The sequence below is a fragment of the Helianthus annuus genome, chromosome 17, assembly GCF_002127325.2.
Source record: "Helianthus annuus cultivar XRQ/B chromosome 17, HanXRQr2.0-SUNRISE, whole genome shotgun sequence".
NCBI lineage: Eukaryota > Viridiplantae > Streptophyta > Magnoliopsida > Asterales > Asteraceae > Helianthus > Helianthus annuus.
In genome coordinates, this window is record NC_035449.2 from 4,086,530 (window position 1) to 4,112,535 (window position 26,006).

General features: G+C 36.4%; 3 protein-coding genes across 3 annotated transcripts; 2 read left to right on the forward strand and 1 right to left on the reverse strand.

Moving 5' to 3' along the window:
* On the reverse strand, window positions 1-5,390 carry LOC110921102. Its single transcript, XM_022165371.2, has 5 exons — window positions 4,678-5,390; window positions 2,167-2,265; window positions 2,046-2,090; window positions 998-1,135; window positions 1-463 (listed from the first exon to the last, which is right to left on the reverse strand). Exons 1-5 carry the CDS (start codon window positions 5,056-5,058, stop codon window positions 128-130), a joined length of 999 nt encoding a protein of 332 aa, XP_022021063.1. The 5' UTR covers window positions 5,059-5,390; the 3' UTR covers window positions 1-127.
* A 3,995-nt stretch (window positions 5,391-9,385) lies between these two features.
* Window positions 9,386-13,411, forward strand: LOC110926438 (40S ribosomal protein S3a-like). The gene is made up of 7 exons (XM_022170202.2): window positions 9,386-9,540; window positions 9,651-9,698; window positions 9,839-9,944; window positions 11,421-11,558; window positions 11,641-11,826; window positions 12,348-12,548; window positions 13,108-13,411. The coding sequence occupies exons 1-7, from the start codon at window positions 9,530-9,532 to the stop codon at window positions 13,198-13,200; spliced, it is 783 nt and encodes a 260-aa protein (XP_022025894.1). The 5' UTR covers window positions 9,386-9,529; the 3' UTR covers window positions 13,201-13,411.
* Window positions 13,412-16,175: 2,764 nt separating this feature from the next.
* Window positions 16,176-24,319, forward strand: LOC110920793 (casein kinase II subunit beta-1). Its single transcript, XM_022164992.2, has 5 exons — window positions 16,176-16,589; window positions 20,068-20,304; window positions 21,939-22,048; window positions 22,145-22,310; window positions 23,933-24,319. The coding sequence occupies exons 1-5, from the start codon at window positions 16,409-16,411 to the stop codon at window positions 24,061-24,063; spliced, it is 825 nt and encodes a 274-aa protein (XP_022020684.1). The 5' UTR covers window positions 16,176-16,408; the 3' UTR covers window positions 24,064-24,319.
* Window positions 24,320-26,006: the final 1,687 nt, after the last annotated feature.

A 26,006-nucleotide genomic window follows, 5' to 3' on the forward strand; every position in this document is an offset into this window, starting at 1 on the left:
TAACCAAATTAAAATGGTACCTTTCTATCCATAAAAAAAAAGATGTATAAATGTCCTCTCTTTAAAGTGAAGCCATAAAAATATAAAATCAATGTCAAAATTAAAAAACTTGTACCAGAAAGAAAATCTACTTTGAAACCTTGTTAACCCTACTAACCGAAATCGACACCGGTTTTTCCAAAACCGACACATTAATGTTGTTCCAAACATCCGATACCGTGGGAAGGGTAGCAATTTTCTCTGCAATTTCCATGTCCTCAGGAAGAACATATCCAAAAACCGTGTACGTGTTTTTCCACTCTTCATGATTCGCTAAACTGATAAAGAATTCTGGGCCCGAGTCAATCCATGCAACCGAGCCCCTTTGGATGACTGGACATTCTTCGATTGGAATTTTTTTAAACGCAACACCTTCAGCTTCAAGTGTTCCTTGAACCAATGCAAATGGAGGTCCAAAAGAAGCCTGAAAAAAGACACACAATTAATAATTGAGTAAATTACAAAAATCGTCCTTTATGTATGCCACTTATTGCAAACTGTGTCCTTTGTCTTCAATAATTACAGAAAACGTACTCGATGTTTGCAAACCCTTGTAAGTTATGTCCTTTAGCCCTAACTCAGTTAGTTTTTGTGGTTAAATCTGACCAAATGGACCACACATGAGGGTATTTTTGTGGTTAAATCTGATCAAATGGACCTCACATGAGAGTAAAATGACCAAAATACCCTCATGTGGGGTCCATTTGGTCAGATTTAACCACAAAAGATTAACTGAGTTAGGGCTAAAGGACATAACTTGCAAAGGTTTACAAATATCGAGTACGTTTTCTGTAATTATTGAAGATAAAGGACACAATTTGCAATTAGTGACATACATAAAGGACGATTTTTGTAATTTACTCTTAATAATTTAATGAAACCACCAAAAAGGTTGACTTTTTTGGTCAAAGCTGTAAAAGTGATATATAGATTTAAAAGAGGGTTAGAGAAGCCTTACGGATTTTATGTGATTTCCTTTTGAATCCCAAGATTGACCACGTCCTTCGGCTCGATAAAACTGGCAACCCGCGCAATGTCGCATGGTCAACAACTCGAGAATGTACATGACTGAACGCGGGGCACATTCAGGGAGAAGCTGCATGAAAATTTGAGTTTTTAGAATAATGTACAGGAAATAGAAAATGCAAAAAAAAAAAAAAAAATGCAACACATTAAAACAAAGGGTTCCATTTATCATTCTTTGTTTAGAAGAGTATCCAATTAATATTAAGAGATACATGTTGACTTTTTTAAGTCAAATGTACAAATATTTGAGCGAATAAATTGATGTGTTTCTCGTATTTTTCTATAAAAACCAAAATAAAACAAGTACTAGATAATACTCTGTATCTTATAAGCCTCAGTATTGGAGTTAAATTCACAATAAAACTAGGGGTGTAAACGAGCCGAGCGGCTCACGAGCTACTCGAGATCGGCTCGAGAAAAAGCTCGAAACGAGCCGAGCCTTATCGAGCCCGAGCCGAGCTTGAGCCTCAGAACAAAGCTCGTTTGTTTATCGAGCCCGAGCTCGAGCCTCACATGTGAAGCTCGTTAGGCTCGTCGAGCCTTAGTGTAAACGAGCTGAGTCGAGCTTATTTAAACTTGTTTACAAGCCGACCTCGAACCTAAAAATAAGCTTATTTAGTAAACGAGCCCGAGCCCGAGCTTTACTTATCGAGCTCGCAAGCCTAAAAAGTCTATTATTTATATTATTTTTATTTAATATACTAATTAATAGATAATAAACGAGCCGAGCCCGAGCCGAACTCGAGCTTGATAAAATACAAACGAGCCGAGCTCGAGCTTATTGAGCCGAGCTCGAGCCCGAGCTCTCATAAGTTAATCGAGCTCGAGCCTGGCCGAGCTCGGGCTCGGCTCGGCTCGGCTCGTTTGCACCCCCACACCATAAAAAATATGAATTTACGAAATACAAAGTTTGACCATAACAGTTAGAATTATCGACTAGCATGTGCCAAATTTGGAAGGTTTTTACAGTTTCCACTTACTTTTATGTGAAGAGTGCCGTGTAGTGTTTTCATTTTCACGATGCCCTGCAAAGAGGAAAATGAAAAGAATAATATCCGTTTTCTTGTACCGAAAACTGAGATTACCAACATGCTAAATTACCTCGCCTTTTCCATAAACAAGGCCAGAAGTCCAAATTGTGTTGTCTCCTGCTTCTTGCCTATCGGGAGCCAAAGGATCGCTTTGTTTCTTCAACCAACACTGAACCAAGAAAATGTAAAAATCGCTTTCAAATATCGTACCATTTACGTTTATGGGTCTCGTCACGATTCTCTTCAAGTCAAGTAACTGAGACCCGATGCACGTTTTTATGAATGAATAATCTCACACAAAATCTCGTTGCAAGAAACTATAAGGCTGAACTTGATATTTACTTATTTAACGCTACGCTTTGTTAGATGATGTTTAAATTCTGATAAAAAATACAGTTGTAAAATTTGCAGTTGGGTAAAGAATAGAGTAAATTACAAAAATCGTCCTTTATGTATGTCACTTATTGCAAACTGTGTCCTTTGTCTTCAATAATTACAGAAAACGTACTCGATGTTTGCAAACCCTTGCAAGTTATGTCCTTTAGCCCTAACTCAGTTATTTTTTTGTGGTTAAATCTGACCAAATGGACCCCACATGAGGGTATTTTTGTGGTTAAATATGAACAAATGGACCTCACATGAGAGTAAAATGACCAAAATACCCTCATGTGGGGTCCATTTGGTCAGATTTAACCACAAAAAATTAACTGAGTTAGGGCTAAAGGACATAACTTGCAAGGGTTTGCAAACATCGAGTATGTTTTCTGTAATTATTGAAGACAAAGGACACAGTTTGCAAAAAGTGACATACATAAAGGACGATTTTTGTAATTTACTCGTAAAGAATATAAAGGGATAAAACAGAACACCAATCATGGTCAACTAAGTTCTTAATCATAGACATATTCTTAAACAACAACCCTATTAGTTGACTTTACATCAACAACCCTAATAGTTGACTTTAAAGCAACAATCAACAACCATACCTAGTAGAATCCCACCCGTAGCCATGTTATTGGTGGGGTTTGGGGAGGGTGAGATGTACACAAGCCTTACCTCTATCCCGGCTCCAAATTCATTTTCATATATAAATGTCAAAATAAAACATACATAACTACTCAAAAACTCTACACAACAAAAAAACCTAAGAGTACTAGAAAATATCCTTAGTAAACTAACATGTAAGAAGGGACAGATAACACATCATATAGACACACCTTGGTTTTAAAAAGCGAGAGGCGCACAAAAGCGACGAGGTCTAAAATTGAGGCGCGAGGCGCAAAGCGCAAAAGCGGTGGGCTTTTCGTACCCGAGGCGCAAGGTGTTTATATAATTTTTTTATATATCCCATACATATCCCATAGGTTTTTAACTTCCTTTAACCAAAATATAGCTATAAATAAGGCTTTTATACCATTTTACTTACATGTACAAGTCAAAAAACCCAAGGTACAACATTTTTGTGCAGTAAAACGCCTCATATACATGAGGCGCGCTCCTCAGGCCAAAAAGCCCCCAAAAACCATCAGAAAATGCGCCTTTTGGTCGCTTCCTGTAATTACACAAGGCGCTGAGCAAAAAAGCCCCAGGCCCTGCGCCTTGTTGCGCCTTGCGCCTAGGCGCGCCTAGGGCGCACTTTTTAAAACCAAGAGACACACAGACAAGCGATAACATGTAAAGGCCACCAATATAAGCTAAGAAACTAAGCTCCTATAGCGAGAATAAAACACGAAAATCCGTACCAACCTCCTAAAAGTCTTTAACCTTAATCCTACGTCCTTACGAACTCCTACCAGGCTACCAGCGACCATATCCTCATAGAGGTGCAAGTCTAGCAAAACCTACCTAATCCGTTCCTCCCAAGTCAGTTACAGTCTACCTATACCCCCCCCCCCTTCCACAGTGAGCGTTTCCACGATTCTAATTGTGGTCATTACCATCTCAACCTCCCCTCCTTTATCTAATTTGATACACTAGCCACCCCTAATCTTTCCCTGAAAACCTCATTTCTTATCCTATATAACCTAGTGTGCCCACACGTCCACCTCGGCATCGTCATCTTTGTTACCTACATTTTACGCGCTTGTGTCTTCAAGAAACCTAAATATCAAATTTGTTGACTTTACACAACATATGATCAAATTAACACAAATGTCATGGCAAAACAAGAACCAAATTCAACTACCGAATAACAATCTAACTTAGGGGCCGTTTGGCAACATCTGAATGATTAAGTGATGAACCAGTAAGAGGTCTGAACCATTAAGTGTTGAACCAGTAAGAGGTCTGAACTATTAAGAGCCTGTATAATGTTTAACCGTTCAGAGGCAAATGTCTAACCAATTCAGATTAGAGGTCTTAACCATTCAGACTATGTATAAATCTTAACCATTCATAGGCAAATGTCTGAACCATTCAGACATTTGCTCATGAAACAAACAGTCTGAACCATTAAGTGCTGAACCAGAACCGGTAAGAGGTCTGAACTATTAAGAGCCTCATTAATAGGTAAACAAACAGCCCCTTAACAACAATCTCAATTCAATAAAAGTCAAAGATAAAGATCAAAACAACTACTCACCTCCCCAAATTTCGACCCACAAGCTTCAGGATCCCCACAAAACACCCAAGAATCACACAAACAAGGCCCACCTTTACCACTACACATCGCCTTACACGCATCACAACACTCAACAGACGAATTAAACTTAAAATCCGAACCCCATTTCACAGCAGAACCCCAAAGCTCAACCTTATCAATCCCTCTACAACACCCACCATCACTCCCCACCACTTCCACAGATTCACCATCCAAAATTGACAAACTTTTACTCTCTTGAACAACAGGTCTCAAAATCACAGACATGAACATATACACAACCGAACAAGAAATAACACCCATCAAGAGAAGGATCACAGCGACCCAACGGGTGGGTTCCGAATCGATCTGTCTCCGACCCATTAGGGTTTGATCAGTGAAGAACAAAACCCAGAAAAAAAGTTTTGAAATTGGTTAACAAAACCCTGTAAAGATTGTAAATTTATTTGGGTTTATTGTCGAATTTTGGAGGGGGTGCATTAGGGTCAACTGAGAAATTGATGTGGCTATATAAGATCATAAATACAATTGAATTCAGGGAAGTTGGTGAGTGTGTGCAGAGACATTGAGGATTCTGAATTTTTGATAAAAAATAATAATTAAAATATTCAGAAAGAAGAGAAGAAATGGTGGACGATGGTGGCGGTTTCTTGAGATTTTTGTTTTGTCGAGATGTAAATGGAAAAAATAAAAAATGGAATGGCATGATGTAAAAGAACCTAAGTACCTAACACACAATTATTGGGTTTTTGGTCAATGGAGATGTATCAATCCCTAATCACAATTAGGGATGAGTAAATTGGACCCGGTACCGGTACCGAATTTACCGAACCGGATACATTTTCGGTACCGATTCGGTGTCAACTTTTGACATTTTCGATACCAGTATTTACCGGTTTTTACCCTCAAATATCGGTACCGAACCGTACCGTACCACTTTTGGGAATTTTTGATACCGGTACTTTCGGTACCGGTCAGTACCGAGCTCATCCCTAATCACAATTAGTTGTGCATGTTGGTAGACTTATTTTTGTAGCCAAAATGTTATATTTTTTTCATAAAGCGTCTCATTGATAATTTATTGTCATAACAACAAAATAAGTGATAATATAAAGTGTATAAGAACTAGTACGTGGCGTGATGGGGTTTTAATCGGTGTCGGTTTGGTATGGTATATGAGTAATATGACATCGAAAACAATCTAACATTTTCAGGCATGATAAATTAGCTCAATAATTTGTATATTCAGGCATGAAAACAGTGATTTTATTGAGTATAAGAACTTTAGAGGTGTTTAAATTAAACCCATTTAAAATGGGTTTTAATTGGAGTGTTAATGTTTATGGCCCTTTTTTTTTGTAAATTTCAGGTTAGGTTTATTAAAATATAGTGATAAATGAGCAAGGACTAAAGATGAACGCTAATAAATTATACATTTATTAGGGTGTAAGGGTGCATGCCTAATGAAACGGAGCAAACTTTCAACCCACCCAATCACATTGTGCTATTTCATTTTCCCTCTTATTCTCCCCTCTTGCTAAAAAAACACAAGGGGTGATTTCTCCCAAACTATTTTTTTAAAGGATGATTGGTTGACAAGAACTGGGCCCGCCACTTACCTCTCTCCCTCTTCTTTGCCACATGTGGCAATCTTTCCCCGCATGCCTCATCCTTTCACCTTTACCGCACGGCATACTTGTGTTGGCGGTGGATTTACCGATCGGCAAAGGGGTTGCCGCACAGACTTTGTCGCGACCACCCCGTACCCCCTTATACATCATGAAGTAAAAATCCTACTTTGTGAATCATATCCCTTCTCTCACATTTTCAACTTTGCTATTGGGTTGTAAATCTATACACAGGTGTGTTTCAAATAGTTGCAATTCCTTTTTCTTTTTTCAAAGGGCTGTGATGCGAAATTACATAAAATGATTTGAGTTACGGCCCGCTGACATTCTTGTTTTTGGATGGGAATGAGGGAAACACACGTATGTCGATTTGACAGGTGTGTCCCCCCTCGTTGGGCTAAGGGACCACGAGTTTGTGGCGAGACAGGCGATAACCAAGGCAGAGGCGGGCAAAGTAGCTAAACACGAAAAAACTTGCATCGAGAATCAGCACGTGTTCGTCCCGTTCGCTTTCGATACATTTGGCTCTCTCACCCCTGACGCGGTGCAGTTCCTTAAGCGGGTTCAACAGGTGGTAAGCAGTAACACCGCACATGTTAAGGGGCAAAATTTTGTGTTTAGCAGGGTAGGGTTTGCTATTCAAAAAGGGGTAGCGGCGCAGCTTGTTGCTCGTCTACCTACCATTAGTTTGTAATCGTATTGAGTTTGTTTATAATACTTGGTATCATTTATATCATTTGAGTTATAAAGAAGTTTTATGATAAAAAACTTCACAATTATAGTATATAATAATAATAATAATAATAATAATAATAATAATAATAATAATAATAAATCTATAGTTATAAGAGTTATTGAAATAACTATACAAAGACTTAAAAGTCCATTAAAAACCTAAACATTTCTGTTTGGTTAAAAGTGTGACGGTTTGAAAGTTAACAATGACGACGAGCCAATGGATTGCTCCATTTACCCGGTTTGGGCTGACACCACAAAAGCCCAACACACAAGGCCCATAGATGAGTTTACTTCCCTATTAAGACTTTTCCCATATGAATACGAGCGGGAAATAAGAATTCAGAAAAGGAAAAAAGCATTTAATGTCCGATGTAAATGGCATCTTGGCTGGCATAGTACTTCTCCAGCCGTAAAACACTAAATGAAGCTATCATCTCGCCGCTGGGGGTCAGACACGTGTCTGAGCCCCCCAAAGATTACCAGAAACCGTTGGATCATCTTAGTCAATATCCCACATGCAAGATAAGGTTACTTGCTTATATAAGGAGAGGAAAACGGTAACAAGGAGGTATGACATTCAATACACTCTCATTTACTCCCCTTTCATTGGTTCCGACCAATATTCTCATACATTAAACACATTCAAGTATTTATTAGATTCACACCTTGAAGGAACTATTCCGGTGATCATAGTCATCGGAATAAACTCCTTTCATTCTCCGGCAAGCTTACTTACTCTCACGCCGGAGCTTGGTCACGGATCCCCCTTCCGGGGTCCCCCGTGGCGAGGCTAACGGTTTATTCTTTTGTAGCAACGAAGACAGATGCATGTTGACGTCAGTGAAGATCCATTTAACGTCAACTGGGATTTGGGTATTCGACAAACAAGACAGCAAATTTCCTTACATTTAAGCATAATTTTTTTTAGTGTGGATTTCTATTGGGTTTTTCATATTTTAAAATGTGAAAATTCGGATTTGACTTGTTATGACATATTTTTCGTGCTTCTCTTCAATTCTACTCACATATAAGTGTTGATATTTGAGTTATTTGTTACACCTGCTATGATAAATAGGTTAAACAAACAGGTTATATATGGGTAATAGGTTGGTGGGTTGACATATCTAAATACGATATCTCACTTAAGCTTGTGTTCTAACCCCAAAAACAATTAAAGGGCAAAAGAAATATAACTCGCATTAACCTCTTATATTGATAACAAGCTATCAAACTATTTACTTTAACAATTGTCAACTCTTTACTATTATGACATCCTATAAGTTTAGATTTCATAATATACAAATGAGTATGGTTATCTATATTGAAAGCATAATCGTTTGGTTGAGTCTCTAACACTTGTTATTCATTTATGAAACCAAAATTTGACAAGTTGACATGTAATTCTTCAATTTATCTTTTTAGTACCATAAATTTTGGTAAATATGAAACATAAATTCATATTTTTGGGAGATTTATTAATCAGATATTAAAACATGAGCATTAGTCTACAATCAAAATGCTTAAAAGACATCATAAAATGTGCGTAAAAATCATACGCTTAACTGATAAAGCAACCATGATTGACCACAAAAAAGCTGGCCAGTTTGCATTAGCAAAATCACGATCGGTACTATGACTAAACCATAAAACGGTCGTCACGTGGTTGGACAACGTTACGAGCAATGAAGCAAGACAACCCATCCACATACTTTGTTGTTAGTCTCAACATTGAAAGAAAGAGATCAACATTCTACTTATGAATTTCGAAGAGATAAAATTAGGTCAAATTCTTCGGTCGAATTTTCATCCATGGAATGAGTCCTAAGACATACGTCTCATTCTCCTTCCCCAACTATAATTCCATTTTTTTTCTTTCCATTCACACGTCAATCACATCTTCTTTATTCTTCTATCTTTCCTTAATTCTTTGGTTTTAGTTATATCTTCCAAGTTTCGTTTTTCTTAATCTATATTCTTTAAGTGTTACATCGCTATCATATACAACTCATATAACTTCATTTACTACAACATATCAACCCGTTTAACACGCTTACAACTATATTACTAATTGTTAGCCCGAAACTCATTTAGATAAATCACTAACATAGTAACATCCATATTCTAAGTTACACAAATTCAAGTGCATTCAAGTTCACACTTAACACCTTTAACACAACTAAACACACAAATCATGCTCTAGCCTCTAGGCTTCTAGCCAACATTTCAACCCACTAACCCGACAGAGTTTAAATCATAACCATGGCAAAAAAAAAAAAAAAAAAAAAAAAAGGTCCATCCTTTTAGTGAAATAACCAAAAACACCAAGGGGCAAAAGTAAAACATTTACCATTAACACCATATAAATTGTTCTAGGGTTTCTTGAGTGGATCAAGCAGTAGGGTTTGAATCGATCTGCTGCGCAGCCTTAAATCTCACCAGTTTTCTCTTCATTCACTCACCATCCAACAATGGCTGTCGGGTACTCTCTCACTCCCAAATTCATCAACTTTCTGTATCCATCCATCAATCAATTATGCATTCAATTATTCATATTTCAATCTATTTTTTTTTTATTTTTTATTTTTGCAGCAAGAACAAGAGGATTTCCAAAGGAAAGAAGGGTGGGAAGAAGAAAGCGTTAGTCTTTTTATTATTTCTATTTTCTGGGTTTTGTTTTCTTTAATTTCTATTTTCTGGGTTTTGTTTTGTTTTCTTTAATTTTGTTTTTTTTTTAATAATTTGGGGATTATGATTTTTGATAAATATATATTAAACAGAGCTGATCCGTTTTCGAAGAAGGATTGGTATGATATCAAAGCTCCATCACTGTTTAGCACTAGAAATGTTGGCAAAACTCTTGTCACACGTACTCAGGGTACCAAGGTAATTGTTAATTCATTTTATTATTAGTTTGTTAAAATTTGATATTAAAATTTAAAATTTTTAGTGATTTTTTAGTAGTTTATGTCATTGTGGGAAATTTATAGATTTAATTTGATTACTGTTTTAGAATTTTTAGTAGATTTTGGCTGAAAAAAAAAGATTTTTTGGTATATATATAAAGCCCAACAAATCGCCCTGAATGCGCCTCGCGCCTTTAATAACTATGGTCAGTGGCGAAGCTTGACGTTTTCGAGGGGGGGGGGGCGGAAAACGTATATACCAAAAAATTTCTATAGAACCGGGGGTCGAAAATGTATATACCCAAAAAATTTTATACGAAAACTACATATATAACACTACTGTGCGAAAAGTTCGGGGGGTCGGGCGCCCCTCCCGGCCCCTCTTAACCTACGCCCTGATGGTGCCCAGCAATTTGTATGTGATGATGGTTTTAATTTGGTTACAATGAGTTGGACATAGGCTTGTGCAAGGGTTAAAAGAATGGAATCGATCCTCGAGGCGTTTTCCTTTTGACTCAAGTGGCATGAGGCCCAAGGCAAACCGAGGCGTAAGCCTGAGGTGGAATTAAAAAAATGAATATAAAAATTATATATGTTATAAAAAATAAAATAATTGACACAGAAAGTCTAAAACATCGAAAACACATATAACCCCATGAGGTGTACGTTTTCTTACCCTTCGGCCCTTAGAGCTGTACATACAAACATAACCCTATGAGGCGCGTGTCATACATTTTTTTTACTGCCTCATCTCGAGGCCTCAACCTTTTTTTGATGAACTATGGGCTTGTGAACTCTGCTCATAGTTGTCGATAGCGAATAGCGACAAATAGCGACAAGGCATGGCTAGGCTACGTAGCGAATAGCGACAAATAGCGACGGATATTTTATAAATAGCGATTACACTAGAAAAAGAATTTTGAAAATTTTTATATGTATGTTACATCAAAATACCCTTGTATATATGCTATTTTACATGTATATTTAACAAAAACCTATAAATCTAGCTATTTTATTATAGCTATAACCCTTTATAACATTAAAAAAATTTAAAAAAATTAAAAAAAAATAATAATAACTGTCGCTAAATTTCGTAGTCGTCGCTATGAACCAAATAGCGACAGTACGTTGCGTCGCTATAAATCGCGCTATAGCGACCGCTATGTTCGCTATCAACAACTATGACTCTGCTGCATTAGTTTGTGGTAATAAGGCTGCAATATTCCACATTTCAGAACTATAAGCACAATAAGTAGTGGTAAAGTTTGAAAAATATATGAATTTAATTCCATACAAGGTCCAATAGGCGAAGACGTTCTTATGTTTTTTTTTTTTTTTTCTTCTCGAGGAAATGCACTTATTGGAATTCATATTTTAAAACTATATTGCTCTTTGACACTTTAAAACTATATTTTTGTTTCAAAGATTTTTATGTGTACTTTTTTTTATTTGTCAGATTGCTTCAGAAGGTCTCAAACATCGTGTGTTTGAAGTATCCTTAGCTGACCTTCAAAACGACGAGGATCACGCCTACAGAAAAATCCGTTTGAGAGCGGAGGACGTTCAAGGAAAGAACGTCTTGACCAATTTCTGGGTATAATCCAGTTTCATATTGCATTTTTTTTATTTACACTAATTTTGCAAATTCACTTAAAAAACTTTTTGTATCTTTCTAGGGCATGGACTTCACCACCGACAAATTGAGATCGCTCGTGAAGAAATGGCAGTCTTTGATCGAGGCCCATGTTGACGTGAAAACTACCGACAACTACACTTTGAGAATGTTCTGCATCGGCTTTACCAAGAAGCGTGCCAACCAAGTGAAAAGAACTTGCTATGCACAATCTAGTCAGATTCGACAGGTAAACATCATAAAGCTACATCCTTTTATCTAATTTTTTTAGAGTAAATTACAAAAATCGTCCTTTATGTATGTCACTTATTGCAAACTGTGTCCTTTATCTTCAATAATTACAGAAAACGTACTCGATGTTTGCAATTCCTTGCAAGTTATGTCCTTTAGCCATAACTCAGTTAATTTTTTGTTGTTAAATCTGAACAAATGGACCCCACATGAGGGTATTTTGGTCATTTTACTCCCATGTGTGGTTCATTTGGTCAGATTTAACCACAAAAATACCCTCATGTGGGGTCCCATTTGGTCAGATTTAACCACAAAAATTAACCGAGTTAGGGCTAAAGGACATAATTTGCAAAGATTTGCAAACATCGAGTACGTTTTCTGTAATTATTGAAGACAAAGGACACAGTTTGCAATAAGTGACATACATAAAGGATGATTTTTGTAATTTACTTTTTTTTATAATGTATTATATATTTATGTTCAACAACATTTAGTAACAAAGATGGCATCTTTTTTCAGATTCGTCGCAAGATGAGGGAGATAATGGTCACACAGGCACAATCTTGCGACCTAAAAGAGCTGGTACAAAAGTTCATTCCCGAGTCAATTGGAAGAGAAATCGAGAAGGCTACATCTAGCATCTACCCTCTACAAAACGTCTTCATTCGCAAGGTTAAGATCTTGAAGGCACCAAAGTTCGACATTGGCAAATTAATGGAGGTAAGTTACAATCTTATCTAACAATTACAAGTAATTTCATCATCCGATTTTTGTTCTGTGCTAGCATTTTTTGACGTTTTTGAAAGAGTAAAGTGCACGGATAGTCCCTGTGGTTTGGTGAAATTTCACTTTTAGTCCTCAACTTTTCAAAATTACACTCTTAGTCCCTGTGGTTTGACAAGTTGTTACTCGGATAGTCCCCAAAGCGGATGGAGGTTAGTTTTTCTGGTTAAGTGGGTGTGAAATGACAAGGACTATCCGAGTAACAACTTGTCAAACCACAGGGACTATCCGAGTAACAACTTGTCAAACCATAGGGACTATCCGAGTAACCTTCATCCGCTTTAGGGACTATCCGAGTAACCTTCATCCGCTTTAGGGACTATCTGAGTAACCTTCATCCGCTTTAGGGACTATCCGAGTAACAACTTGTCAAACCACACAGGGACTAAGAGTGTAATTCTGAAAAGTTAGGGACTAAAGATGAAATTTAACCAAACCACAGGGACTATCGGTGCATTTTACTCTTTTTGAAATTTACAACTTTTTTTGTGTACAGGTTCATGGCGATTATTCAGAAGATGTCGGTGTAAAGATGGAGAGACCTGCAGAGGAAGCGGTGCAAGAAACAACTGAGGTTATCGGTGCCTGAAATAAGAGTTATGTAGCTCGTCGGTTTTCTTAATCCTGGACATGAATCTTGGTTCTGTTTATTCGGAGAATAGTGATGAGTTTTCGTTACAAGTTTGTGGGATTTTGTAGCAGTTATGTATTTTGTGGATTTTTGCATATTTGAAGCTTTATTCATGCTTTTTGACTAGAAAGTTTTTGCAGTTTGTTGAGACTAGCTCTGTTTGGTTTTAGATTTCCTAAGCAATTTATTTGTTATATAACTATCACTATATGAATATCACAAGAGTAAATTACTTTTTGAGTCGTATTTTAGTGGTTTTAATCACTTAAGTCCAAAATCAAAATATTTTAACGCTCTGAGTTCCTAACCGTTTATTTTATAACGTTTTGAATCCAACGCCCTTAGTTCCTACCCGTTTATTTTATAACGTTTTGAATCCAACGCCCTGAGTTTCTAACCGTTTATTTTATAACGTTTTGAATCCAACACCCTTAGTTCCTACCCGTTTATTTTTTTCTTAGTTTGTTAGTCAATTACCAAGGGACAAGGGTTGGTTTTAAAATACGATTTTAAATGATGAGTTAATGAATGAACCTATTACTATTAACTCATAATTAAATTAATTCGAATATGTAACCGAGCATAAAGAAATGAATGTACACGAACAAAAATAAACAAACATGATCGAATTGGCATATACGATCATTTGAGAACGCAAATGAACAAACAAGATGTGTTTATGTTTGTTCGTTTAATTAAATAAATGAACATAAAATATTTATTCATGTCTATTTTTTAAATAAACGAATAAAAACAAACTTCTTGACAAACCACTCACAAATAACTCACCGAACGTTCATTTGTTTACGGTTTCACCTTAAAGGCCTTGGTTAATGAATTTTCTTTTGAAGTTTCTCACTAAATTAAAGAGAAAACAAAATTAACAATCAAAGTTTCCTTGGATGTGGCATTTCTTTTGCTATTAAGAAACGGATTTGTTTTTGATTTTACGAGGGTCAAGTTACTCATTTTAATTTTATTTTTATACTGAAGCATGTTTAACTGTAAAGTTCTTCTCTAAATAATATGTTAATATATGTGAAATAGATTTAAGAATTATGTGTTTACCTTCTTATTAGTTAATGAGAACTTCTCAATGATACAATGTGAACTAGAAATAGTTGCTCAATAATAAGGTGTTAGAAAATTCAAATTGATTGTGATCAAAACAATTGATTGAAAATTTCACTTTAATCAAATGAAATGTCAATTCTTTGTACAAATCGGTAACCATAATCATTGTAAGTCATAAATAGTCTCAATGCAATGACTATTCTTAAATGGTTTATTAATTACAACAACTAAAAATGTTTCTTTTGTTTTAGCTATAAAATAAACTTGGTGTTTCATTTCATTGGTAGAGAATTCTATATATAGAACTAGACACACATATATCTATAAAAATTCAACTAGACACACATATTTATAAAAGAAATCGCTATACTATAAAATAAACTTGTTGTTTCATTTTTATTGGTAGAGAATTTTATTTATATAACTAGACATAGATATTTATAAAAAATTCGCTATACAAAAATATCATAGACATATGACTCATAATATTTCATAAATAAAAGGATAATTATGCCAAAACCCTTCTACTTCAAGAATCCACAAGACGGATCACTTGGTCATTACCGACATCCCCCCCCCCTCTTTTTTCTTGAACGACAAATTTTGGATTATTGACGGATCACTAAAGTATCATCGTGCCATCAGCGGAACCACCCGGTGATATCCATCTCCACTAGGCATGATGCCTATACACAAATTCAGGAGCAAATCCAATAAATATGGAAAAACCCCCTTTGTGGGAATTGAACCAAACACCTATTGGTTCTAAAGCCTTATCCCACCTCTAAGATGCCACTAAGCTATAAAGCCATGGGCGGTAACCGACATCCCCTTTGCTTCTTTCTTTTTTCACATACAACATCATAGAAAAACCCAAACCTAGGACTCGTGAATTCATTACCTGCAATAAATCTACTACTCCGATGGTTGTATCGTGGGGGACAAACTACATTGGTTGAATAAAGATGTACCATCTGTCAGCACAAATCATGTCAAACACACGACCCTAATCAAATGTAACTTTGTAGACTATATGAATCTTGTCATATTCTCTTTGTGTTTATGTAAATATGTAATATATACATCCTATGGAAATATATGTTATGGTTAGGAGTTGGCTACAAAGTCATAAAACATCATAATGTTAACCATAAAACATACCCATAACCCACAAATAACATCATAAAATATATTAAAACACCGTATCTGTGGGTTTTGTTTTTTGTTTTGGATGATAAGACTCTGATTATCCAATGACTAGCATTATGTGTTTTATGTTGATTATCATGTTGTGTTTTATATTATAGTTCTGCGATGGTGTGTTTGGAGTTTTTTATAGACAACTAGGGTTTGGATATGGTGTTTTACTAATCTTCAATATGTTATTCGTGGGTTTTGGATGTGTTTTAGAGCTGAAATTATGGTGTTTTATGACTTTGTACACATTTTAAAAGATTTAGATTTTGTAGCCGAACCTCACCCTCTTATACCAACGTTATTATATTATATTGTTTCGCACAAAACAAAAGCAAATCATTATTTAGTCTCTAAATGAAAATTAGGCATTTCACCTAATGTATAATACCTTAGTAACTTTGGATCCAAACACAATTACACTATTGAGTGCTCCAACAATTCAATGCGCCCAGACGTCAGTTCTGCAACCGAGATCCAGACACCCAATTAACCGCGTCTAGACACCGATCAAGATCCGGTCCAACACGTCTAAACGCCTAATCTTTTCATCAAACCCGATATAACGCATCTAAACATCAATTATTTGGATCAAGACCCAACCACATCAAATAACATATTTATATGCCAAATGTTAGACCCAAACCTAGTCACATGATTAAGACCCAAAACATCATCCTCCAATTCACTATTCTCATTAACAAAAGCCACTCACTATCCCCATCAAATCACAGTGAGCACAGGCACACACTATTATTCCCAAACCTTCTTCACCCGCACCACCTTCTATCTATCTCTATCTCTTTCGCATTACCCACCAAATCATTTCACCATTTTCACAGAAAACCCTAATCTTGAAAATCGTAAATTAGGGTTTTTTTTTTGAAACAGAAATAGGATGTACAGGGAGAAAGGTGGAGGAGGATCCAAGGGTAAAATGGACCGATCTTTAACACCCACAAGTTCAAAAGGATTGAATTCAAACGGGAAAGATGTTAGTAAAGATCGTTCGTCACCTGGAAGTTCAAAGATTCCATCTTTTTCTAGGTCTTCTTATCCCAATAAGAAACCCTCAAAAGGTTTTTTTTTTCATTATTTTTTTTATGTATGTATCTTGAAATTTATGTTGTATGTTGTGAATTTGGGTTTTGAGTCTTCTTTGTAGCCATTCTTGCTTTGGACTTATTTTAGGATTTTTTGGTGTATAAATTAGTAGGGTGTGTGTGTGTGTGTGTGGATTTTTTTTTTTTTTTTTTAATGTTAGAGAAGATTAGGGGATGTGTATGGTTAGTGAGAATGGTTATTGAGCTCACCTTAATTGTGAGCTGCTAGTAGCTTCTTGTTATGGTTATGATTGGTAGAAGATAAAGCACTGTTTGGCAACTTCTGAATGGTTAAGTGCTGAACCAGTAAGAGGTCAGAGGTCTGAACCATTAAGAGCTAGTATAATGTTTAACTGTTCAGAGGCAAATGTCTGACCAATTCAGATGAGAGGTCTTAACCATTCGGACTCAGTATAATGCTTAACCATTCAGATGCTAATGTCTGAACCATTCAGACATCTGCTTGTGAAACAAACAATCTGAACCATTAAGGTAGTGTTTGTTTTTTTTCAAAAAGAGCTTCCTGCCTCTTCTGTCTGCACCGTGCAGACGCGGGAAGATGTTTAGCCTCAAAAGAGTGTTTGTTTTTTTTTTTTTGAGAAGTGCTTCCTGTCTCTCCCCAGCCTCTTCATGAGGAAGTGATAAAACCAAAGCTTCTCCAAGAAGAGCTTTACCTCTTCTTGGCACCACCTCCACCTCCACCCATGCTCCGCCCCTGCTCCGCCACCACCACCACTGCTCCGCCACCATCATCATCATCATCACCACCCCTGCTCCGCCACCACCACCTCCACTCCGCCACCACCTCCGCTGCTCCGCCACCACCACCACTGCTCCGCCATCATCATCATCATCACCACCTCCGCTGCTCCAGCCTCCACTCCGCCATCACCTCTGCTCCACCTCCACTCCGCCACCACCTCCGACATCATCATCAACATCACAAACAAAACCCCCAAAACGAAAACCCTAAAATCGAAAACCCTAAAATCGATTCGTTGCAGGCTCGGTGGTTGTGATGATGGCGGTGGAGGTGGTGACGGTGGTTGTGATGATGGCGGTGGTGAAGTGGTGGCGGTGGTGATGATGGCGGTGGTGCAGATTGTAGAGAGAGAGTAGAGAGAGAGAGTAGAGAGAGAGTGGAGGTGCAGATTGTCTGTGTGTGTTAAAACCTAGAAGAAGAAGAGGTTTTATATAAAAGAAAAAACAAACCCTCTTCTCCTTACAGACTGAAGACATTTGGTCCACCTCTTCTCCTGCAGATGCCTGCAGATGTGGCCTGCAGCAGAAGAGGTTTTCAAGAAGAAAAAACAAACAGCACCTAAGTGTTGAACCAGTAAGAGGTCTGAACCATTAAGAGCCCCATTAAGAGCTAAACAAACAGCCCTTAACACCCTAGGCAAATCTCACTTCCGATGTGGACCGGAGAGATGTTAGGTTCATAAGACGTGTCCCGCCTCAAATATTAACAAAAACGTTTCGGGCACATTGGCTGCTGACAAGACGAAAACTCCACAGTGTGCTCAGGTGGGAGGAGTCTCCTCCGGGGCAACCAAAACCAAATACGTGAGCTCATAGTTGTCAGTAGTGCCCTATGTAGCACGGGGACTCCATTTATGTGGCCTTACCCGTCTCGGGTACTTGTCGGGGACGGAAACACCATGGGTACTCGTCGGGGACATTTCCTAAACGTTTTCAATGTCGGGGACGTATCTGGTAGAAGTATCCAGCCCGTTTCCATTTATTTTTAGGGTTTTTACCCTTCCAAATTCCACAACCGGCCATTAAATAAATAGACCTATCATATTTGGCTTCTCTAATCTCTAAACTCTCAAGTCTCATCATCTCTAATTCTCTATCGATTGCCGATCTCTCACTAGATGAACTGGAATTTGAAAATGATTTGATTATTGATAATTAATTATCTTTGGAAGATGTAGTATTTTTGGAATTTGTTTAATGTATTTTTATTTTTTTATATTTTTTATTGCCGTACCCGTATCTTGGAATTTTGAGTTTTGCCGTTCCTCGTTCCCGTATCGTCCCCGTACCCCGATCCCGTACCCGTTCCAGTGCTACTTAGGTAGTGCCCTATGTAGCACGGGGACTCCATTTATGTGGCCGTACCCGTCTGGGGTACTTGTCGGGGACAGAAACACCTTTGGTACTCGTCGGGGACGTTTCCTAAATGTTTCCAATGTCGGGGACGTATCTGGTAGAAGTATCCAGCCCGTTTCCATTTATTTTTAGGGTTTTTACCCTTTCAAATTCCACAACCGGCCATTAAATAAATAGACTTATCATATTCGGCTTCTCTAATCTCTAAACTCTCAAGTCTCATCATCTCTAATTCTCTATCGATTGCCGATCTCTCACTAGATGAACCGGAATTTGAAAATGATTTGATTATTGATAATTAATTACCTTTGAAAGATGTAGTATTTTTGGAATTTGTTTGATGTATTTTTGTTTTTTTATATTTTTTATTGTCGTACCCGTATCTTGGAATTTTGAGTTTTGCCGTTCCTCGTTCCCGTATCGTCCCCGTACCCCGATCCCGTTCCCGTTCCAGTGCTACTTAGGTAGTGCCTATAGCGCGCTGTGTAGCGATGCGCATATGGCGCCATAGGGTGTTTAGCGACAAACAGCGACGTTTCTTTAATTTTTTTACAACTTTTTTATATGAATATTAATAGCGATGCCCATTAGGGTTTTTTTTGTTTCACGATTGAAAAGAAGCGTATATAGGTGATTAGTGATAGTGTATTTTAACTATATTTGATAAGATATACATATGATATATTTCTTAAATTTTCTACTATTTTATCGCTAAGCATGAATAGCGCGCGCTATTTCGTAGCTATCGCTATTCGCTATTGACAACTATGCGTGAGCTATATCGGGGTGAAGCAGACAATATTGGTGATATGAGGGGCCGGATGTTATAGTGTAAAACTATGTTCCATGGTTTTAAAAAACGTTTGAGGCGTGTGCCTCGAGGCGAAACAACCAAAAAACGAATCTTGAGGCGTGCCTCATGGTGTTTTTAATGTATATGCGCCTCAGAGGTGCTGAGGCGCTAAGAAAGCTGCGCCTCAGGTGCGCCTTAGGGGATTTTGATAGTTGTTTTTGATGTTTTTGACTTTTTGTGTCAATTTCAAGCATTTCATGTCTTTTTTTAGTGTGTTTATGATGATTTTGATGAATCTGATGATGAAATTAGTTAGTATTATTATTTTTATAATATATATAATTTTTATATTTATTTATTAATACCGCCTCGGCCTTACGCCTCGTTTCGCCTCGAGCCTTACGCCTCGTAACTCGTTTCCGTTCTTTAAAACCTTGCTATGTTCATTCTTTGCAGTTTGTTGATTCGTTCTGTTGATTTTCCAATCTCGGATACTTGATCAGGTTTGTCTAACAAAGTTTTTTTTTTTTTTTTTTTTTCCAGGAGAGGAAAATGTAGTAGAGGAATCTGAAACGGATAGCGAGGAATCGGATGTTAGCGGGTCTGATGAGGAGGACACATCGTGGATATCATGGTTTTGCAACCTGCGCGGAAACGAGTTTTTCTGTGAAGTCGATGAGAATTACATCCAAGATGATTTTAATCTCTGTGGTTTGAGCAGCCAAGTTCCCTATTATGAGTACGCTCTTGATTTGATCCTGGACGTTGAATCCTCTCATGGTAAAACCTTTTTGTTCCTTAATTACTGTTTTCATCCCTGTGGTTTGTCAAAATTCACTATTTCAGTCCATTAGTTTAAAAATTGCGATTTCAGTCCCCGTGGTTTCACTTTCGTAACCATTTCAGTCCCTGTGGTTTCACTTCCGTAACCATTTCAATCCATTATTCTGTTAAGTACAGGGACCGAAATGGTTACGAAAGTGAAACCACAGGGACGGAAATCGCAAATTTTAAACTAATGGACTGAAATAGTGATTTTTGACAAACTACATGGACGAAAACAGTAATGAACTCGTTTATTTATGATAATGAATCAAGTTTACGACTTTATGCTGATAATTGATGAATCATGTTACTTTTTAAGTTATTTTGGAACCAATCTTGTTAATATTTATATTAGTTTTGAACCAATCATGTTCTTTTGATATTATTTTTGAACCAATCATGTTCTTTTTATATTATTTTTGAACCAATCATGTTCCTATATTACAATTCATAAATTAGAGGAATAAAAAATTTAAAATAATGTTTTCTGTTGATGGACTGTTTAGTAGCGAATCAGATCAATTATGTTCAATGTTGTAGAAGGCACTAGGCGCTAGTCGGGTGGTGAGGTACCGCTTAGGGATTAATCGGGATTAATAGGGATCATGGTTTAAAAAGGCTTTCCGAGGCCCGCCTCGAGGCTTACGCCTCGGCTGAGGCTATGAAAAACCGCCATAAAGGCTTAGCCTCATAGGGGTCAACTGAAACCTAGGCCTCGGTCATCCGAGGCTTTCCGAGGCTGTCCGAGGCGCTGAGGCGGTGAGGCGAGGCGATGAGGCTTAAGCCTCACCAGACCTTGTGAAAATGAAAAATTTTAGGTTTTTTGGACTTTATTTTAGACCCGTTTGGTGTTTATTAGGCTTAATTGGTGGGCCAACTCAATAACTCACTTAAAAAACATCTATCAGGTTAAAAAAAACCTAATCTAAAAGAAGATATCGGTTGGGCACAGATAGGATGAACAAGTTGGTGTATGTTAGGGATTAATCAGATTGGACTTTTTAAGTATAATTTTACAAATTTTTATATATATATATAGATAACTTTATACTTTTTATTAATAAATTTCCAAGTTTCGGAGGTAACTTTATACTTTTTATTAATAAATTTAAAAGTTTAGGAACCATATGTAAACTAGTGAAAGATAGAGGGGGTTAAATGTTAAAATACCTAAACTTAAATGTTAAAATAGGTTTATAACTAAAATTTGGGCTTTAAACCATGGGCCAGGTTTCAAAGATTGGGTTTTTTTGGGTCAAAAAACATGGGCCCGATTAGTCTGATTTTTACCGATTTTGTCCAACTTTTACCGATTTTGACCATAACCGATTTTTTTGACCGACTAGCTTAAATTTAGGCAGTAACCCACCGACTAGCGCCTAGGCGCCGATTAATCGGCCGCCTAGGCCGATTTCTGCAACATTGATTCTGTTGATGATTTTAAAATGTTTGTTTGAACCATACGTTTTTATTGTTTCATATGCGTATCGGAATATGATAGAATATAGATGCTAACATCATGTTTGGATCATATCTTTGCACTTTAATTTCTTGTGCAGCTCAACTTGTTTTAACAAAATTATACGCAGGCGATATGTTTTCAGAAGAACAAAACGAGATATTCGAATCAGCAGCGGAGATGCTTTATGGTCTTATTCACGTGCGATATATCTTAACAACCAAAGGATTAGCAGCCATGGTAAAAAAAAAAATTATCCTTTAATCTCAAATTAGTAATTTAACGTTTTCGACTTTTGTAAAAATTAACAATTGGAACAAATGATCCCTTTCATAGCTCGAGAAATACAAGAACGCAGAATTTGGTAGATGCCCAAGAGTTTTATGCTGCGGTCAACCCTGTCTTCCCGTTGGTCAATCGGACATTTCTCGACAAAGCAACGTAAAAATATTCTGTCCGAAATGTGAAGATATTTATACCCCACAATCCAGGTTTCAAGACAGTATCCTTTTTCTTACACCTTTTATCATTAGTAGCATTAAAATTCATTTATCGCTATCACATTTTTCTGCAATTTATTTTTATTATTAAACTATATGTAGTAAGGGTAGGGATCCTGTACATTAATCCAGAAGTGTGAGAAGTGTATTATAACAGTATAACACTATATAACACCATATAAACACCGTATAACACTATGTAACAGTAACACCATATAACACTATGTAACACTATACAACACTATATAACACTATATAACAAATATAACACTATACATCTATCATAGACATGCTATCAGACAAAATATAGTGTTATATTTGTTATATAGTGTTATATGGTGTTACATAGTGTTATACGGTGTTTATATAGTGTTATATAGTGTTATAATACACTTCTCACACTTCTGGATTAATGTACAGAATCCTCTACCTAGTAACCTGTTAAGTATATTGAAGATTAACATAACATTCTAAATGTAAAGTGGGCATCTTTCTTGGACCACAAGAAACACTAGGGGTGTGAATTTCTGACACGACCCGAAAACACGGTACAAACCTAACACGAAATTCACCGGTTTGGGTTTAGTCTAAATGGGTTCGGGTCAGTTTCGGGTTGCACCCGCGATACCGTTTAGCTAAACGGGTCTGGTTCGGGTCAATCCAGCCAGGTTGGCGGGTTGACCCGTTTAACCCATTTATATTAAAGGCAAATTGGATTTAAATAATCCCAGCTTTCTCCATTTGGCCGATAATAATCCCAACTCAGTTATTGGCGGATAATCATCCGAACTGGCCCACTTTTGGCCGATAATAGTCTGCCATTAAAAATAGCTTAACGGAGTTAAGCTTTTTTCCGAATTACAAACTGATGTTTTATGGATTTTGATCGGAACGAGGATGCGAGTCGATTTATGTAAAACTTACCTCGAATCAATGCTTCAAACGGCTTGATTTTTGTTAATTGGGAGTTTAAACACCCGAATTGAAGCACCGTTTTCGTTGTTTGGGGCAGTATTTCTTCGAGGTAAATTTTACATCAATCAACTCGTATCCTCGTTCTAATCAAACGCCCTAAAATATCAGTTTGTAATTCGAAAAAAAAAACTTAACTTCGTTAAGCTATATTTAACGCAGACTATTATCGGCCAATAACTGAGTTGGGATTATTATCGGCCAAATTGAGAAAGCTAAATTGAGAAAGCTGGGATTATTGAAATCCAATTTGCCTATATTATATTATATTATATTATATTTTTTACAATATATTTATGGCATAAATTAAATTAGGTGTGTATTTTGTCGTTATTATAATTTATAAAGAGAAATGAAATAAAATTTTATAATTTAAACGTAATTGTATTATATACATTTGTGTTTTTTAGTAAATTTTAAGTTTAATATATTAGTTTGCGGAAAAAATAAAAATCGGGCTTAACGGGTCATGTTTGGTCGACCCACGATTATTTGGGTCGTGTTCAGGCTCACATGTATGACACGATTTTCAAGTTCGTCTTAATTTTTCGGGTTCGGGTTGAACCCGCCAACCCACCAACACGACCCGTTTAGCCCAACACTTATAATTTTATACATGTGGGCCGTACATTATTTTCTTAACAGCATCTAGATCTTGATGGAGCCTTTTTCGGGTCAACATTTCCGCACTTGTTCCTGATGACGTACGGACACCTCAAACCGCAAAAAACATCACAAGATTACATACCTCGAGTCTTCGGCTTCAAGGTCCACAAGCCATGACATGACATGACCTCAAGGCCCGGATCCATAAACGTGTGTTTGGGCTGGTTTCTCAAGATATGACTTCTGCTCAAAGGCTTGATGTGAAATCACATCACAACCGTAGGATCCTTCATATATGATTATGATTAAACATCTAATTGGAAGAAAAAAAAGATTGTGTTTTGCTGCTTGTTTTCATTATTTTGTATGAGTACTGATTTTGTAAGTTAGGAACATTTATTTTCTCTAAAATGCATTTGTTTCGGTCCGATAACTAGGGGTGTTAATCCGATTATCCGAAAACTAAAAAGAAATAGTAAGTATATGTATTATATGAGTACTATGTTTAGTTTAAATATAGAAAAAAAACTAGTAAATAACCGGATTCAAATGTGAGTTTATGATTTTTTTTTTCAATGTTGGAAATTTGGATAATCGAATACAGGTTTAGTTTTAAGTTATGTATGAAATAGATTTTTTTTTTGTTTTTTTTTATAAATATCCGATCCGTATCCGACATGATTCGCGAATATACACGCTGTGAAAAGATGCTCCGCAGTTTCCTCTTGATCTTAATGGAATAAACGTAAAGCCGATGGAATATTCACATTTCTTCTTCTAAGGTTAACTCGAGTGGCTAATCTGTCCAAATTTCTCCTAACCTAGGTTGCCAAAATAAATTAAAAAAAAAGGAAAATTATATTTTTCTCCACAACCTGGTTGGCCAAGCGACCCAAGGTTGCAAGAGGTTGGCCATGCTCTTTTGACACTTGTCAAAAATGGATTGGTTCTATCTTCTAATTTTCTTTTTTTATTTTATTTTCTAACTATCAATTCCCCCTAATATGATTACTCAAATAATTTTTAATATTTAAACTTAATAACAAAACTAAATACACTGTATTTCCTAAAATAAATTTGTGAACCTTACAATATAAATTTTATTAAAAACCGGATTCGTTTGAAAAAATATATTTTCCTGTATATTATATATATTGATTGTTTAACTTTGTTTAATATTTTCGAGATCGTTTGAAAAAATATATTTTCTAGTATATCACACTTTACTTTATTTTTTTTGTGAACATGCAGATATAAAATTTATAAAAATTGATATATTGTTTTAATTGTTTTTTATCTAACATTATCTTATTTGCTACATGTCAACATTCTATTGTTTTGTTAGATTTTTTTGATAAAAATTCTTTTTTATTTTTAATAACTTTTTATTTAAAAATATAAACATTTTTATTAGTTATAATAAATTTTATAGAATAGATTATAACCAAATGCATATTTATTTAATAAAAAAATGGTTTAGGTTGGGTTGTTAATGAGTATGAAAGGTTGGGTTGGGTTGGGGTGTGTAGGTGGAAGAGAGGGAAATTGTTTTTTTATTAAAGGTTGGGTTAAGTTGAGTTGTGAATGACGATAGTCTAATAGCTTTAATTGACTTAACCGAAAAATAACCCGATTCATCACCCGAAAAATAAGCTGGTTAATCAAACATGTGGTAACAAAACTAGTAAGTAAGATATTGTTCGATGTAAGTAAGAATAATTAGAGTTTTTTTTTTTTTGAACGGCAAATTTGGATCACTGACGGACCACTGGAGTATCATCGTGCCACCAGAGGAACCACCCGATCATATCCATCTCCACTAGGCATAACGCCACACCAATTCAGGAGGAAACCCAATAAACATGGGAAAACCCCCTTGTGGGAATCGAACCCAGGACCTATTGGTCGCAAAGCTTTATCCCACCACCAAAATGCCACTAGGCTATAAGACCATGGGCGACGCATTAAGAAAGCGGGATTCTGCTTTTATATCAAAGAATAAGAGTGAGAATAATAAATGTGTAAAAAGGAATATTGTGAATATTGTATTGTGTATAGTTTGTTTTTTTTTTAATTTTAACAAAAGAGATTTATTTTACTTATAAATTTCGTGTTTTTTT

Excerpts from the sequence above, each read along its gene's own strand:
- LOC110921102 (XM_022165371.2), bottom strand. The coding sequence starts at position 5,058 with ATGGGTCGGAGACAGATCGATTCGGAACCCACCCGTTGGGTCGCTGTG. Across the intron at positions 2,091-2,166 it reads TTGTTTATGGAAAAGGCGAG|GGCATCGTGAAAATGAAAAC; the intron begins GTAATTTAGCAT and ends TCCTCTTTGCAG. Across the intron at positions 464-997 it reads AAGGAAATCACATAAAATCC|GCTTCTTTTGGACCTCCATT; the intron begins GTAAGGCTTCTC and ends GTCTTTTTTCAG.
- LOC110926438 (XM_022170202.2), top strand. Across the intron at positions 9,699-9,838 it reads AAGGGTGGGAAGAAGAAAGC|AGCTGATCCGTTTTCGAAGA; the intron begins GTTAGTCTTTTT and ends TATATTAAACAG. Across the intron at positions 11,559-11,640 it reads ACGTCTTGACCAATTTCTGG|GGCATGGACTTCACCACCGA; the intron begins GTATAATCCAGT and ends GTATCTTTCTAG.
- LOC110920793 (XM_022164992.2), top strand. The coding sequence starts at position 16,409 with ATGTACAGGGAGAAAGGTGGAGGAGGATCCAAGGGTAAAATGGACCGA. Across the intron at positions 16,590-20,067 it reads CAATAAGAAACCCTCAAAAG|GAGAGGAAAATGTAGTAGAG; the intron begins GTTTTTTTTTTC and ends TTTTTTTTCCAG. Across the intron at positions 22,049-22,144 it reads CCAAAGGATTAGCAGCCATG|CTCGAGAAATACAAGAACGC; the intron begins GTAAAAAAAAAA and ends TCCCTTTCATAG.